Source organism: Durio zibethinus, chromosome 26, assembly GCF_047325235.1.
Source record: "Durio zibethinus cultivar Kanyao isolate XHJ-2024 chromosome 26, ASM4732523v1, whole genome shotgun sequence".
NCBI classification, from domain to species: domain Eukaryota; kingdom Viridiplantae; phylum Streptophyta; class Magnoliopsida; order Malvales; family Malvaceae; genus Durio; species Durio zibethinus.
The window spans coordinates 14,580,292-14,597,466 of NC_143187.1; the positions used below are offsets into that span (position 1 = coordinate 14,580,292).

The window sequence follows — 17,175 nt, forward strand, 5'->3', positions numbered from 1 at the left end:
AAGTGTGTTTTCAATGGAAGTTTAATGGTTAGTTAGCGGTGGTTTAGTTAGATACATTCAATTGTAGTTTGAATTTTCATTTTCTTGACTTTAACTTGCTGTTTGGTTATTGTTTAGCTTTCTAATTCATGTTCATTAGTTTAGATTTATTTTTCATTGATGTTTGATTTCAATCAATGCAATTTGGTTACTGTTTTCCTTTGAATTTCATGTATGCTTTCTTTACATTTACTAAGTATGCTTTCGGTTATGTGTACTTTACTTCTTTGTCTTTACTTTCTTGTTGAGACTAGATTGATAATGCTTCTTGTGATCGTAGGGATTAACTTTATTTAATGTGGCAATTATAGGTATTTAGCTTGGACTTTTAATTAATTCTCATAAAAACGATACATTGAATTAAGTCACTATTAATTTATTATTACTTGAACAATCTGTGTGCTTGCAAAAATCACCGATAAATAATTATCATAAAAAACTAATGTACTTGATGATATATAGGGCTCAAGCTATAAATAATTCAAAATAAAAGGGTTAACCCTTCATGGGAGATATGGGTATAAGTTTTTACAACTTGTGTACAAAATATTACAATTATTACTGTATCAAATTAATTAAACTCTTAAAATAAATAAAATCTAAAAGATAAGTCCACAAATAGGTATAAAAAGTCAAATCTTAATCTTTTTTCGATTTCTTACCTAGTAAAGGAGTCACCAAGAAATGCTCTCCTTTTCGCATAAGGCTACCGAAGTGCATCGAGTTCAAAAGTGGCCCAAAAACTCCACTTTCTTCGTGACCGATTTCTGGACCAAAAGAGGACATTCTTGTTTTTTTTTGTAAAATTTACACAAGTACCATATTATAAATACATCAAAAATCAAATTCAACAAAAATTTCACTTGATTTTCTCTTTTTTTCATAATGAAAGCACTAAAATTTAGGCAACAAAAAGCAATTGTAGAATTTCACATAAATTGGTAAAGATCGAAAATTTAATATCACAATTTTTTTTTTCCAATATAGAAATGCAGTAGGTAGAACTCATGATTATTAAGCAGTGTCTCAATTACCTTATAAAATTCGTATGTTTTATCAATGAGTACAACATGAATCAGCAACCTCTTAGGCACATAATATGCCAAATATAACTTTGAGAGAACATAAAAGCATCAAGAATAAACATTTATTAAATTTAAAAGACAATGTTGATAAATCACAATCAATCTTACAATTGAACATACATGAAACTAAATGATCAAGACATTCAATATATCAATTTTGATAATACCATCCAAAAATATTGAGAACCCATTTAAGTCATTGAATTTTCCTATTTTCCTCTTTTTGAGAGGCCAGTTGACAATCCTTACAGAACGTACTAAGAACAAAGCACATATAGAATTTAACAGTATAAGCTTCATGGAATTTTCAAATGATACATACGGGAAATGATTAACCTCTGAGCCGACTTGAGAAGCAAGTATAGGTAAATCTTCTGAGTGAACTATGCTGTTCGCCTATGGTGAAGATAAAATCCTAGCGTATGATAGCTATGCAAGATAATATTATTGTGAAACATTGCTTGTTATTGCAAAAAATTAATCACTATTGCCAAAACTAATTTTATTTGATCTAGAACCAATCAGATGAATAAGTAAGACCCAAAATAAATTCTTGAAAAAAATGCAAACATTAAGCTAAAGAAAAAAGATAAATCCAAGTAATGAACTGATAATGCATACCCCTCATTTAAGGAAAGTATTAATTTGAATTAGACCCAAGGTTGTTCTAAGAACAACAAACTGTACTGGTTTGCTCTTCTGCAGCTGCTAGATCTCTTTATGCCATCATTTATGTTGTTTAATAGGCCAAGCGGTATGACGTTTCAATATAATCCAAACACCAACCAAATGAGGTTGTCATAGAATGACAGAAACTGACAACCAAATTCAATACTTAGACACAACTAATATGATAAAACACAATCAAATACAAAGCACATATGGCAAATATAAAGTATTTTTTATGAAATAGTGATATATAATGCTAGAAATAGAAACTACAACCGCAATTTAGAAACTGCAACCTTCTAAATAGGAACAGTGCAGCCCCATCCAATGGAACAGTTCAATAATCTAGGAAAAATGTATTTATTATCTTAAGACCCCCATGAATCATGCTGTTGTAATCATTTGCCTCTATTTGATGGACTTGTATAGATCTTAAACTCCAGCAACATGAATTCTTACCCCAATTTTTATTTTTATGGCATATATTAAATATTCATTCACTAAAGAAATCACCAATATATATATAGTTTTTGCTCACAATACTAACCAGTTCTGACGGGCCCATGGGTAATTTGACCCAAGGTTACTCTCTTTAGGTGTTCAAAACAGGAGAAGTCCATTTTCTTCAATTTCAAAGTTATGGTAAGGCGGTGACACTGACAATGGCTTACACTCTCTCAAGCGTTTCTTCCATGTGTTTTTACTATCAACTTGAGATTGCTCTTCAACTGGAGGACAAGCATTTCCGGTGACGATATTATATGCAGTGAATTGGACGAAAGAAAGTTTTACTACCCTTGAATTGTCTTTATGGAAGGATCAAATAAAACCAAAGGACAAAAATAAAAGGAAATTTTTGTTAGAAAAGTAACCACCATAAACAACCATCATAAGCATCAAATAAGTAAAAAAAGAAAAAAAAAAAACCAACTCCAATGTGAAGAATTTGTTAATTTTTGAACAGTAAAACAAATACAGAGGAAAAAGACAACCAAATTTCCAAAGAAAAAAAAAGTAATTTAGTAAATTTAGACAATCTAACTAAAATCAAAATTATATTTACTAAATGGTTCTCAATAAAATATTAATGTTACCTAGTAATTACCTAGTTTGACTTGTGATTATGAAAGTCTTCGAAAATTAACACCAAAAGTAGCCATAATAGCAATTGTAGATGAGAAAACAAAACATCCAGAGTTAGGTAAATTGGAATATTGAATAAAACCTCAAAATAAGAGTCAATATATAAAAGAAAACAGCTATCTCTACTTGAAGGTAAACTTTCATTCAATTAGCATTGAAGTTTTAGTATACATGCAATTGATGTAAAAAAATACATGCAGGAATTATTCCATCAACAAGAACATCAAGACTATCAGGCACACCAACATCCATTCCTTTTAACTCAAAATAAATTGAAAGTGCAAAATTTTAAATAGATAAAATATATAAAGAAGCTTGAGAGATTTAAAGTACCTAAAATAAAAAATTTGGAACCCTTCCTACATCTGCGAAAGTTCATTAAAAAATATTTATATCAGTAAAAATAAAGCAAAATTGCAAGACAATCAACCAAAATGTAAACTAAAAAATATAAAGATTTTTTTTAAAAAAAATTCAAAATTAAAGAGAGAAAAAATGAAAATAACGTAAAAAAAGAATGGCCAAAGTTTGAAAAAAGTTTTTTATAAGTGATTTTTTTAAAAAAATGATAAGATAACAAAATTGGAAACAATAATTTCAATTAATTTAAAACGTAATGCAAAAGAAATTTATATACATAAAAAAGACAAAAAAATCTGAAAATAGATTTTTGAAGAAAGCAAAGAGAGTCATGGAGATTGAATTTTTGGCAAGTAAAGAGGAAGAGAGTAAGAAAACACCAAAAAGGAAAAACATGGGAAGGAAAGGAGCACCGTTCGTCATGCTAAATCCAACATTGCCATAGTCGGATCTCTTGACTTGACCAGATATGCTCAAGACTTCTTTTTTTATTCCTTTCTTCGTTTCTCTTTCTTCTTTTTCGCCCTTCAACTCTTTCGTTCTTTACCTTCTGTTATCCTGATTCTCTACACCCCTTGCTGCTTCCTTTTTTTATTTTTATTTTTTAAGAATGAAAGAGGTGGCGTGTAGGCAAAACAAAAGGAATGAATATGTAAAGATGTTGGCATTGATTGAATGCTGACATCCCAACAGTGAATTTTATTGTTTGGAATTGATTGTTATGAGATGTTTTTAAAGAAGCTAAGAAACGGAGAAAAAAATGCGAAGAAAGAAAGAGAAAAAAAAAGCAACCCATGTTAAATCTTTCCATTACTATCTCTTCTTTAATTTTTACTTTTTCTTTTAAGAAAGAAAGCCAAAACTTTATTTTGGAAAAATCTACGTTATTATAGATTAAAAAGTATCCCAAAAAAGATAAGAGGGAATAGTCGTCGAAATTTACAAAATAACCATTTTACCCCTTAAGTAAAATGGTTGATACTATTTAATATTATGAATTTACTATTTTATCCATTAATCTAAATAAAAAAATAATACAATTGTAAAGAATTATTTTTATTATATTTAATTTTTATAATTAACAAATAAAAATTAAGATTTTACAAAAATTAAATATTTTCTGAAAATAAAATTTATTTAAATAAAGAATTTATTCTCACAATCTATATTACTATAGATTAAAAGTAATGTTTGATACTATTTAATATTACAAATTCACTATTTTATCTGTTAATATAAATAAAAAATCAATACAACTATAAATAATTATTTTTATTATATTTAATTTTTATAATTAACAAATATATGATTATATTAATATTAGCATATATTAAGATATATAAAAATTAAATATTTTTTAAAATAAAATTTATTTAAATAAAAAATTTATGCTCATAATAATACACTAATAAAAAATTATAAAAATTAATAATTAAAATAATTATCTTTGATTTATTATTACTACTTTTATTTATAATATTCTTTTATTTATTTTATTATTAATTTAATTAAAATTATAAATATTTGAAAAAATCCCTTGTGAAGTAGCTGAAGCACTCTAGTAAATATAAAAAACTTTCTTTTCTTTAATTGGAAAACGAACAGGAAAGAGACAGTTGTTTATGTGTGAAAAAGTTAAAATGTGTTTTGATTGGTTTTGATTTGGTGGTGAAAGGAAGAAAAGGGAAAGGATTGAAGAAAGAGAAAAAGTTATTGATTTCGATGATACTAATGTGTTGAAAAAATAAAAGATATTATATTTGATAGTTTTTTTAGTAAATATATGGTGTTCATTTGATTTGGAAAAAAAAAAAAATCAACTGAGTGCCACTTAAACAATTCAATAATTTCCAAAGTCTAAAACATATAATATTCAGGTTATTCGAATTGATAAGAAATTAATTGATAATTTTAATTTAATATAATATTAATAAAAATATTATTTTTATATAAATTATATTTTAATTTTATATAAATATAATTTTTATTAAATATAATATTAAAAAATAATTTTATTAATAATAAAATATATAAAAATAAAAAATAATTAAAATATATTTTTAATATATGATATGGGATGAAATATTTTAAATTTGTTTTTATTTTATTCGAATTATAAAAAAATTTAACCCAATTCTAAATTTTAAAAAAACACACATATTGAATTAAAACGAATTAAAATTCATTAGATATAAATTATTCTATTATTCCTAATTTCATAATTCTTGTATAAAATTTATTTAATTAAAAAAACTAAAAGATAGATGTAATGGCAAGAAAAATTAAGAAAAGAAAATAAGGCCAAATGGGCTATTCCGTTATTTTTACATTCAATTATATTTTTTTATAAAATTTATCTAATTAAAAAAATTTACAAAACAAAGAAAAGTACCAAAAAAAAGTAGTACGGACATTTATTGACTTTTTTTTTTATAAAATTTATTTTATAAATTTAAAAGATTTAAAATTAAAAAAATTTTAAAAAATTAAATCCAAATGCTGCACTGATATTTTTATCGATATTTTTTCTTATAAAATTATTTAATTAAAAAATAAAAAATTTAATTAATAATATCAAATGAGTTTTGATGCGAATTTTAAAAAATTAAGATAATTTATTAAATATATAAAAAATAAAATTAGAGTAAGAAAAAAACTATAGCTTTGCCACTTGGCAAGTCCGAAGTCAAAATTTGTAAAATTAACAGCATGAATAGATGGATGGATGCTTATGAAACGCGTGAATCTTGAATGTGTTTCAGCATACGTATGTGGTGTGATGTAGCAGATGAATTGGTGGAGCTTGGTTTTGTGTTGCAAGCATTGATTGGTGTATAAGATTGTGGTAGATGTTTTGAGATAGTCGTATCTTGTATGTGGCAAATGTAGAACTTATTAAGGTGAAGCAATGAGATCAGGTGTGCCGTGTGGGTGAGAGGCGTAAGAAGAGTTGGAAGAGTGCTTTTTGTTTTGTTTTGTTTTTTATTTTTTAGTACTAGGGAAGAGTGCATTTGCCTTCAGTAATACACAAATGTAGGAAGACGGATGGGGGAATTGGGTTAGGGGTTGTGTTGCGGTCTAGCTGCTAAGCTGGTGTCTCCTGCCTTGAAAGCTTATAATGATGAGGCGTTACGGTTGATTGATTGCTCAGCGAAGAAGAGAAGCAAGCCGAGGGTTAGGAAGTTCGGGCAGGAAAAAGCAAAAAATAAATAGAAGCAGCAGAGTGGGAGGTGGAGCTACGAGATCTGAGCTGAAGCGACCCATTATTTGGCTTTGATCTGGATTTTGGAGTTTTTATTTATTTATTTATGTTGTTCAAATTCAGTGCTTTGAGTTTTTTTTAGATTAAGAGGAAATTGCGTACATGAATGCATCAAAAACAATGTGTGTTGGCGTTTACCAGTGCTGCTGACTTTGTAACAGTTCCGAAATGGTTTAATAAATGAATTATACTATACAATAAAACTTAAAGCCTTTTCACTTGGTTTTTTTAATTATCGGCGTCTTTGAGTCATCGTCCAGTCTGGGTCACCCACACGAGAGCAGACTTGGAGACAGATTTAAGATTGGATATCTCAAAAGTCGATTCTGATCTGAATCGAAGCAGCAGATCCATGAAACCCTCCTTTTCCTCGTGTTCCGCGTAAGCTCTCAACAAGTCTCTCTCTCTCTCTCTCCGCTTCCTTAATCTAATCTTACCGTAATTATTGGCTAGTAGTGAAGTATTGTTATTATTGGATTTGAATGGCTTCCTCTGGAAATCCCAATCCACAACCACCAGGTGGGGTTGGAGGTGGAGGTGGAGGTGGAGGTGGAGGCGGAGGATTCGATATGAACAAACTGTATAAGCCTTCTTCCAGCCCTATGCTGCAGCAGCCGCATCATCATCATCATCATCAAAATGTAAACGTGATAGCGACTCCTCCAAGTCCAACTCCAAGTCCTAACACTACCAACCTGACCACATCCCCATCCTTCCCGGCCCAATCCTCCACACCTCCTTCTCCTCCTCCCTATTTGACACCTTCCTCGTCTTATCCTCCTCCCACTGGGCTGTACCCGTTCCACCACCCTCACTACCTTCCCTATCTGCCTCCTCTTCAACAGCAACAACCCTTGCATCCTCATCCTCATCATCTTCAGCCCCAGTTTAATATGAATAGACCCATTCCTTACCATGTCCAACCCCAGCCCTCACCACCGGCCACTCCTACTTCCGGAAGCGACCTTTTGGCGGCCTTTTTTGGCACACCTACGCAAACTCAAATTCAAACTCCAATGCAAACTCCTGCTTCTCTGCCTTCTGCCCCACCTCTTAGCATGAATGTCACCCCATCTGCCCCTTCTCCCTCTCCCGTCCGACTGTTGAGCAGCAAGGCCCCCAAGGGCAGGCATCTCTTTGGCACCGATCTCCTTTATGATATTCATGTCAGGCTGCCGGGTGAAGTCCAGCCCCAACTTGAGGTCACTCCCATTACCAAGTATGCTTCTGATCCTGGCCTTGTTCTTGGTCGTCAGATCGCTGTTAATAGGAATTATATTTGCTATGGTCTTAAGCTTGGGAATATCCGTATCCTCAACATCAATACCGCCCTCCGATCCTTGCTTCGTGGTCACACTCAGGTACTTCTATAAAGTTCTATACTATAGTATTTTGTTTCCAGCTCAGCCTTGTTAATTACTTCGTTTATCCAAATGTAGAGGGTAACAGATATGGCTTTTTTTGCCGAGGATGTCCACCTCCTGGCCAGGTACTCCTTTTCCATTCTTGTTACTCATTTCCTGGAATAGATTGACTTCATTTTGTGTTACTAGAACATGCTCATCTTTCATTTTATGCAGTGCAAGTGTTGATGGCCGGGTTTTTGTATGGAAGATCAATGAAGGCCCTGATGATGAAGATAAGCCACAAATTTTTGGCAAAGTTGTTATCGCCATTCAGATTGTCTGTCAAGAAGAATCAACACATCCACGAGTCTGCTGGCATCCTCACAAACAAGTAATAAATGGGTTTGTAATTTATGTTATCAAATACTAAACATTATGCTATGTCTTTGTATTGATTCTATGGTCTTGCTTTCTCTAGATATTTTTTATTCCTTCTTGTAAATGTTCAACAAATATTATCTAACAGGAGATTTTGATGGTTGCTATTGGAAATCGTATCCTGAAAATTGATACCATGAAAGTTGGAAAACTTGAAGGGTTTTCAGCAGAGGAACCTCGTAATTGCTCTGTTGATAAGCTTATTGATGGGGTTCAGTTTGTTGGTAAACATGATGGTGAGATTACAGAGTTGTCAATGTGCCAATGGTTGACCACCCGTTTAGCTTCAGCTTCTGTAGATGGCATGGTTTGTACCAAATTTTTTCCTTGTTTACTGTTTTAATGTCCTCTGTTTTTCAGTTCTTGTTATTGTAATTGCTTCAGCAAAAAGAAAAAAAAAATGAATGATTGTCATTTCTTGAAGACAGAAATCCTCCTTGAAGTTCAAATGCTTCCTATCATGGCGAAAGTTAACATGTAAACTTGACAATGTTTTAGTTCCAACTAGTGTTGATGGCTGTGGTGATGTATGTTGGGCCTTTCGAATGCATGTAAAAGGTTTTTGTGTGTCCAATTTAATCTTTATTGAAAAGTGGTTTTCTGATTGTAACATTTAATTATGATTGTGCCATTATTGTTATAAATGACTTTTCTAAGGCCCAGAAAACTAAAATTTTGATCTGACTTGTGTCAATTTTTCCACTAGGCTTATGTGCTTAGAGCCAGAATAGATGACCTGTATTCATTCTCCATTTTGGCACTGATATTCATGGAAACCCTGAATTTCTGCTACAGGTGAAAATTTGGGAAGATCGTAAGGCCTTACCACTTGTAGTGTTGAGACCACATGATGGTCATCCTGTTAACTCAGCAACGTTCTTGACTGCCCCACATCGCCCTGATCACATTGTTCTCATCACGGGAGTAGGCTTCTGTTCTTTTCTTTTTTATAGAACTTTTCTATGATCATGTTAAGCTTATGGGATGTTAACAGAACACTTTGTTTTTCTTTTTTTTGTTTTTTGCTAGTAATGTGGCATGATATTGGACGTTAGTATACTTATTGATTATGTTTATGTTTCTGAATTTAGCTCTTTTCATCATGTAAAATGTCTAATTGGCATTTTTCCTTTTATTTATAGGGCCCACTAAACCGCGAAGTTAAGATATGGGCCTCCACAAGTGACGAGGGCTGGTTGTTGCCCAGCGATGGTGAACCATGGCAGTGTACCCAGACGTTGGAGTTGAGGAGTTCTGCAGAATCAAGGGTTGAGGATGCATTCTTTAATCAAGTTGTGGCACTGTCCCGTGCAGGCTTGTTTCTGCTTGCAAATGCCAAGAAGAATGCTATATATGCTGTACACATAGACTATGGGCCTAATCCAGCAGCAACCCGCATGGATTACATATCTGAGTTTACTGTTACAATGCCGATATTGAGTCTTACCGGAACAAGTGATAGTTTGCCAGGTGGAGAACATACGGTGCAAGTGTACTGTGTTCAGACACAGGCTATTCAGCAATATGCACTGGACTTGTCTCAATGCTTGCCACCACCACTGGAAAACACAGACTTGGAGAAAACAGATTCTAATGTTGCTCGTGTTTTCGATGCCATGAACTCTGATGGTTCTGTTTCTCAGGAACTATCTCATGGATCTAAACCAACTGAGATGACTCCAAGCTCCGCAATTCCAATGTCACCTATAAATTCCAGCAGCTCTGAAGGTGCCGCCATGGGTCCACAAAAATTGTCTTCTTCTGAGGTTACTTCCATATCTGAAAGCATTGTGTCAGGCATGGAAAGTAAACCAAGTGCATTGCCTTCTCATCTTAGTGCTGAAAACATGCAGAATTCCTCACCTCCGCTTCCATTAAGTCCAAGGTTATCACGAAAGTCATCTGGTTTTGGAAGTCCATCGAGTGCAGATCATGTTGGTAACCACTCAGCACATGATCATTCTGTTGACCACAGAGTAGATGCCATCAAAGAGAATAAGGTTGATATGTCCTCTGGTGACAACTTGCGTAAAGGTGAGGATATTACCCAAAATAACATTTCAATGATTCCGGATTGTCCTGCAGTGTTCAAGCATCCAACCCATCTTGTAACGCCATCAGAGATATTATCTACTGTGGCTTCATCTTCAGAGAATGCTCAGATTTGTCAGGATATTAGTGTAGCTGAGGTAACAGTCCAAGATGTAGTTGTCAAGAATGATGCTGAAAGTACAGAGGTAGAAGTTGAAGTTGAAGTTGTCGGTGATGTAGAATTTGGTCAAACTAGTGAAACTGAATGTCCACGAGACTCTCATACTGCTGTTGCAGATAACAAAGAAAAGGCCTTCTACTCTCAGGCATCGGATCTTGGTATTCAGATGGCCAGAGATTTATGTGCAGAAGCTTATGATGTTGAGGCAGCTCAACAAGCTAATGACGGTGGTGTTGCAGGACAAGCAGACAGACCTACTCAAGCTGGTAATGTGGAAGACCGGAATGTGATGAAAGATGTCCCTCCCAAGATTGGTGAATCAGACACTGCCATCACTATTTCATCATCTCTAGCTTCTGCTAAAGGGAAAAGGCAGAGGGGGAAAGTTTCTCAGGTATCTGGCCCATCTTCCCCTTCAGCGAGCCCATATAATTCCACAGATTCATCTAATGAACCAGGTTGTAATTCTGGGGCTCTGTCAGCTGATGCTATTTTCCCCCAATTGATGGTTATGCATGATGTGCTTGACCAGGTACTGTTTCCAAAAATAAATAATAAAAGCTTTTTGAAGAAAAAACTTCTTTAAAAAAGAAAAAAAAAAACTCCTTTTTAAGACATCTGTCTGTTTGTGTTAAGTTTTGTGATATCATCTTAATATAATGACTTTGTTGTATCAAGCAGTTGGTTAGCATGCAGAAGGAAATGCAGAAGCAGATGAATGCAGTTGTCTCTGGTCCAGTTAACAAAGAAGGAAAAAGGCTGGAGGCATCCTTGGGCAGGGGCATTGAGAAGGTTGTAAAGGCCAACACAGATGCTTTGTGGGCTCGTTTTCAAGATGAAAATACAAAACATGAGAAGTTAGAAAGAGACCGCACACAGCAGATAACAAATTTGATCACTAACTATATGAATAAGGACTTGTCAGCCATTTTTGAGAAATCCTTAAAGAAGGAAATAGCCACAGTTGGCCCTGTTTTAGCTCGTGCTATTACCCCCACTCTGGAAAAAAGCATATCTTCTGCTATTATGGAGTCATTCCAGGTAAAAGAGCCAAATTGGTGTTGACATCTCTGATTGTTTGGTGTCCCATTGGAGTGAAGTATTCGTTTATTTGGACTGATGCACCATTATAAATGAAGCCATGACTGGAAATGCAGCAATTTTGTCTTTCTGGAAAATGTTAATGGGTGCCTATTGGCATTGGTTATGGTGATATTTTCTTTATAGAAAAAATTTTGTATTTAATGTATTGTCTTCTTTTGAATTCAGTGAAATAGTAAATTAAATAGAAAATACCTAAAATAGTAATTTAACTAATCTTAAAAAGCACCATAGGTGTTAAAGGGACCTTGTCTTGTTATGGAAAATCAAGCTGTAAAGATCTCCTTATGTCTTCTCCTATCTTTTGTCTTTTCTCTGGGTATAATTTAGGAAAGCCTCAAATGTTTCTACACTATTTGTTGCCGTGGTAGTTTTCTTTCATCAATAAGCTTCATTATGTATATTGAATTTGCTCCTCTAAATGTAGTACGCTATGGTATAAAATTTCCACGTGCCACTGAAATGGGTGGTTGTCATATTCTCAATGGGGTTTTAATTGGGTATTTTGCAGAAAGGAGTAGGGGAGAAGGCAGTGAATCAACTAGAGAAGTCAGTCAATTCAAAACTTGAAGCTATATTAGCCAGGCAAATCCAAGCGCAATTTCAAACTTCTGGAAAGCAAGCACTTCAGGTGATTTCTTGTTCATATATCCTCTCTTTTAGAGTAGTTATATTGGCTGTTGATTTTCTTTTATTGAACTGCTTTGAAGCTTCCCGTGGATTTTTTTCCTCCATTTGGTGCTTGACAATGAAAGGATACTATATTTCTAGATGATAAAGGGTCATCTGTATAAGCATTAACACTGTTGAGAGTATTCTTCTTTGAAAAAGGGTCATTCGTCCTTCACTCAGCTCTAAATTCCCTTCTATATGAAATTCTTGTTCCTATATTTCCAAGTTTAGGCTTAGCTTCATTATCTGCTTTCAAGTTTTATGTGGATACATGTGGTTAAGCTTACCTTTCTAAAAGGCAGATGGTATCCTCTTTACGATTTAAAGTTGGATCATGTGGAGTGGGGGCAGGGGGGAGATATCCTGCCCAGTCTCTTTACTAAGAAGGATTTTGTTTTGGCTTTAGAACCTGTCAGATGAATGTCCAAAAACTGTGCTGCTAGTTATTTCTTTTTATTGCTCTTGGTGTCATTAAATTCATTATCTGTCAGATTTGCCTTTCTTTAGATCATCCTCCCTGGTGGCAATTTTTCTGTTTCCTTTTTGACTATGCTGAACCGTTTTCTTTTGGTTGGAATGGAGGTTCATAAAACTGTTAATTTGAATTTATGTAATGTCGTTGTGCTGATTAGAATATGCTGGATTTGTCCTTGTAGGAGGCACTGAGGTCTAGCTTGGAATCTTCCATTATTCCTGCATTTGAGATGTCATGCAAATCGATGTTCGAGCAAATTGATGTCACATTTCAGAAAGGGCTAATAAAACATACAACTGCTGCTCAGCAGCAGTTTGAGAATGCAAATTCTTCCCTTGTTGTTGCTCTACGGGTATGGTAGATTAGTGACAGTAAGCTCATTGGTTTCTTTGGTCGTAACTTAATTTCCACTTTAATATGTCAAAAATGTTAAATGTACCTTTCATGTTAGTATGAACTATGAAAAAAATTGATTTAATATTCTTCTCATTTTATGCAATTTTAACTGGGCTTGGTAAAAAGACCTTGGGTTATAGTCACTATCTTTTGTAGGACGAGCAGCTGTGGAGTATTTTACAATTTAATTATAGCTATAGATTGAATGATGTTGCATAATGAGTTGTATGCAGTAATTGAGGTGTCCTTTACCTAACCATGTTTGTGCAAACCCTGTTGCTAGTTTAAGCTTGTATGCTACTGAGATAAATTCTGAAGATAGGTCTTTTTGCCCTATAGTAGGATTTGTGTTTGAATGGAAGATTACTAAGAATTTAGTGTCAGAAATTGGTGCTTTTTATTGGCATACATAGGCTTGAACCATAGAAGGATGTCCTTTTATATTTATGGAGAGTATTATGCTTTAGGATACACTTCACTGTTGCCAAGAACTTTACCAATGGATGATTATATAGAGAATGTAGTTGTCATCAGCCGATTTTACTGATGTGATGCATGATAGAATGAAAGTGTACAAAGTGATGTGTGATAGAATGAAAGTGTACAAAGGCAGCTTTTTACATTTATTTAAAGTTTTGCCTGTATGATAGACTTTGCTTGTACAACTAAGTTCTCTACAATGACCTGCTTTAAATTTGCAGGATGCTATTAATTCAGCAACTTCAATCACACAGACCTTAAGTGGAGAATTGGCTGATGGGCAACGTAAACTTCTAGCTGTAGCAGCTGCAGGCACCAACTCCAAGGCAGGAAATCCCTTGGTGACACAGTTGAATAATGGACCATTAGCTCATCTGCATGAGATGGTATGCTCGGTCTCTATTTTTCCTCCTCCCTTTGTGCCTGGAAATTGAAAAAGAAGAAAATCTTTGATGCAAATACTAATGTATTTTGTTATAAATAAAGAGTAAATCTGATTGTCACTGTATTTGAAACTTGTGAAGCATTGATGGTTATTCGCCTCAGTCTGAGTGTTATTTCTGTGTAGCAGCCTGAGGCACAAGTGGATCCAACAAAAGAGCTCGCAAGAATGATAGCTGAGCGGAAATATGATGAAGCATTCACTGCAGCCTTGCACAGAAGTGATGTCTCGATAGTTTCCTGGTTGTGTTCTCAGGTAAGTTCTGCTTCTGCTTATGTGGGCCACTGAATAATCGTACTCTCATTATAAGTCAATAATATGCAATCTGTAAGTATTTGTTTGACCATAGCAAAATTTTGTGCATCAGGGACCCGCCTTTATGGTTTTGATGCAGTGGTAGTATTTCTAACCACTGGTTGCCTTGGCATATGCCAGCATACAAAGCATTTATTTTTTAAGCGTTTGAGATTGATGACTCAATAAAATATGCATGCTTGTGGGTCCCAGCCAGGAAAGGGACCATGCTAATTGTATATATTAGTGTATTTGAAGTGAATTGTTAACATGGGAATTCAATTGTTTTCCTCAGCAATATTAATAGCTAAAGGATCTTGAACATTTGAACTCCTTTTACTCTAATTAGTGATGACATTACTTTCCAAAAGCCATGATGTACATAATAGAAACCTCTACTTTCAGACCTCACTTCGCTCTTAATTCACCAGGTCGATCTACAAGGGATTTTGTCAATGAAACCATGCCCACTGAGCCAAGGAGTTTTGCTGGCTCTTTTCCAGCAACTGGCTTGTGATATCAACAAGGAAACATCTAGAAAGCTTGCATGGATGACTGATGTAGCTGTTGCCATAAACCCCACAGATCCAATGATTGCGGTGCATGTGCTTCCCATCTTTAGGCAGGTCTGTCAGATAGTGGATCATCATCTACAAAGCTTGCCCAGTGCATCTGCATCAGAATCTACCAGCATCCGTGTTCTTATGTTTGTTATAAACAGTGTATTGAGCCGTAAATGATTATTGCCCCCTGCTCTTATTGTCGTAATATTTCGTGCAAATTTAAGAACATTTTGTTTTGTATAGAAATCTAGGTACTTTCATTGGGATTATCTCAGAAATTCAGTTTGCGTGGTTTCAATTCGTTTGAAGTAGTTAAAGTTTTTTATGTCTTGTGATTCTTCTCAAGCACTCATCAGTGTATTGTGTGATGACTGAGGTATGCTCCTGCAAGGGATTCCGACCACCTGGTTGGTTTGGAAGATGTGAAATAAATAAATAAATAAATAAATAAAGAGGTTGATGATGAGTAGAAATGGATTGGCAGACGGTTTCTTGTATGTATGGAACGAGTGTATGGCAGGGGATTTTTCTCATGCACTCATCAGTGAATGGCTTTACTAATAAGTATTTTGATGAATGTACTAATAAGTATTTTGATGAATGTAAAAATTAAGATTTTTTTAAAGTAATATTTGTCGAAAATTTTTAAATTTGTGGTGATCTTTGTTAAATTTTAACATTTTGTCCCATAATGTGTTTAAATGATTATTTATAGGTTTATATGAAGAATTCGAACATTCTAAACTAATTTAGACAAAACATACTCACAAGCTTGCATAATTTGCATCAAGTAAAGAAATCACGCAAAGGCAGTGAATTAGCGTGCGTTCAAAGACCAATGAAGGCCACATGTTAAATTGGCCAACCAAGCTTTCAAAGGCCTTGAAGCATTTGGCCATGCATGAGAAAGATGGGAAATTCAAAACTTTGAAAATCATGCAACGGTAACAACGCAATCCGGCCAACATGTCTAGTCTACTCTATGGTTCAATCTAGGAAGCTCCATTGCCCATAGAAAGCTTTGGCCCATGCAAAAGAGTTTGGAAGCAATCAAAATAAATCAAATAAGGATTGTCATCTATTTCAAATTATGGCCGAATCTTCCACCTCAATCTTAGGAAATTTGAATTCAAATGATGTGGCATGGACAACATGGCATGGACGGCACACATGGACCAATCCAAGCATACCATTCAACCACACAAGCATCCATCAAAGCAACTTCACTCCTAGTCCTCATTTGAGCTTCACCAAAAAATGAAAAATTTTAAATTCAAATGAGAGTTTTGACCAAGCTAGGAATGTCTAGGTTTATCCCATTGTCACCTCATTTCCACTATAAATAGAGGTGCTAGCACACTTGAAGATTATGCCACACCTTTCCAAACTTTTCTTTTCCTCTTTTTTGCCACTAGCAAAGTTTCTTGTTTTACTTAGTTTAGGTTTGGCTAGGGTGATAGACTAGCCTTAAGCTCTTGTTTTCAAGCTTCATTCATTTTAATTCAAGTTATTTTAAAGGTCTTTTCAAGCTCTCTTTTAAGTTTATGCAAGTTAAATTCAAGTCTTTATTTCCAAATTTACTTTCTTCGTCAATTTATTTTTACAAAGCCTTTTACAACTTACAGTTCTCTTGTTTTAACCTCTATCAATTTTTGCAACTTTTTGTTTCATGTTCTTTGACATTTCACGAACTCAAGTGCTAGCTTGGCTTATCTTGTGAAGCACTGCAATGAACCTTAAAGCTTCATTCCATTCAGTTTTTGTTCTCCTAAGTGTAATTAGCACCATTCGAACCTTGATAGCTTCTGGTTTATCTCTTGCCACTTCGCTCATCATTTTTGGCCTATAAATTATGTACCATTTCCTTTCCTTCATGCAAGTTGGTTATATTTATTGCCATGTTCATTTCGTACTCCATGCTTAATCACATTGTGGTTCTTTACATGCTTATTACCATTTGGCCTTGTATTGTTGCTTAAGTTGTTCATGTCATTTAAATCTATGTCATTTAGTTTCATGCTTCTAGGATCATTAGTTAAAGTTGTTTTTTCATTTAAGTTTTATGGTATGACATTCGGCCTCTTTTAGTTCATCTAGCCTATTCATATCATTTGCTATGTTTATGCATTCTTAGATTAGACAATTACTTTCATATTGCATATTGCCATTTAATTACTTCTTGTGTTGAGTCTTGTTGC

General features: G+C 34.0%; 1 protein-coding gene and 1 long non-coding RNA gene across 4 annotated transcripts; one reads left to right on the top strand and one right to left on the bottom strand.

Annotated features, from left to right (window-relative positions):
* Window positions 1-538: 538 nt before the first annotated feature.
* Window positions 539-4,049, bottom strand: LOC149511376 (uncharacterized). The gene is made up of 3 exons (XR_016334211.1): window positions 3,710-4,049; window positions 3,270-3,301; window positions 539-2,599 (listed from the first exon to the last, which is right to left on the bottom strand). It is a non-coding gene; the product is annotated as an uncharacterized LOC149511376 (long non-coding RNA).
* Window positions 4,050-6,764: 2,715 nt separating this feature from the next.
* On the top strand, window positions 6,765-15,302 carry LOC111275303 (enhancer of mRNA-decapping protein 4-like). Of its 3 annotated transcripts, none has more exons than XR_016334258.1 (12): window positions 6,765-7,919; window positions 7,998-8,047; window positions 8,139-8,295; window positions 8,431-8,649; window positions 9,138-9,266; window positions 9,485-11,086; window positions 11,236-11,595; window positions 12,167-12,286; window positions 12,984-13,154; window positions 13,900-14,064; window positions 14,203-14,375; window positions 14,846-15,302. XR_016334258.1 is itself a non-coding variant. In XM_022860554.2 (12 exons), the coding sequence occupies exons 1-12, from the start codon at window positions 7,041-7,043 to the stop codon at window positions 15,152-15,154; spliced, it is 4,290 nt and encodes a 1,429-aa protein (XP_022716289.2). In that variant the 5' UTR covers window positions 6,765-7,040; the 3' UTR covers window positions 15,155-15,302. The 3 variants fall into 3 exon arrangements, 2 of the variants coding, with proteins under 2 accessions (XP_022716289.2, XP_022716290.2); XM_022860554.2 differs by having other exon boundaries at window positions 14,247-14,375; XM_022860555.2 differs by having other exon boundaries at window positions 14,250-14,375.
* Window positions 15,303-17,175: the final 1,873 nt, after the last annotated feature.

Excerpts from the sequence above, each read along its gene's own strand:
- LOC111275303 (XM_022860554.2), top strand. The coding sequence starts at position 7,041 with ATGGCTTCCTCTGGAAATCCCAATCCACAACCACCAGGTGGGGTTGGA. Across the intron at positions 7,920-7,997 it reads TGCTTCGTGGTCACACTCAG|AGGGTAACAGATATGGCTTT; the intron begins GTACTTCTATAA and ends ATCCAAATGTAG. Across the intron at positions 8,296-8,430 it reads GCTGGCATCCTCACAAACAA|GAGATTTTGATGGTTGCTAT; the intron begins GTAATAAATGGG and ends ATTATCTAACAG.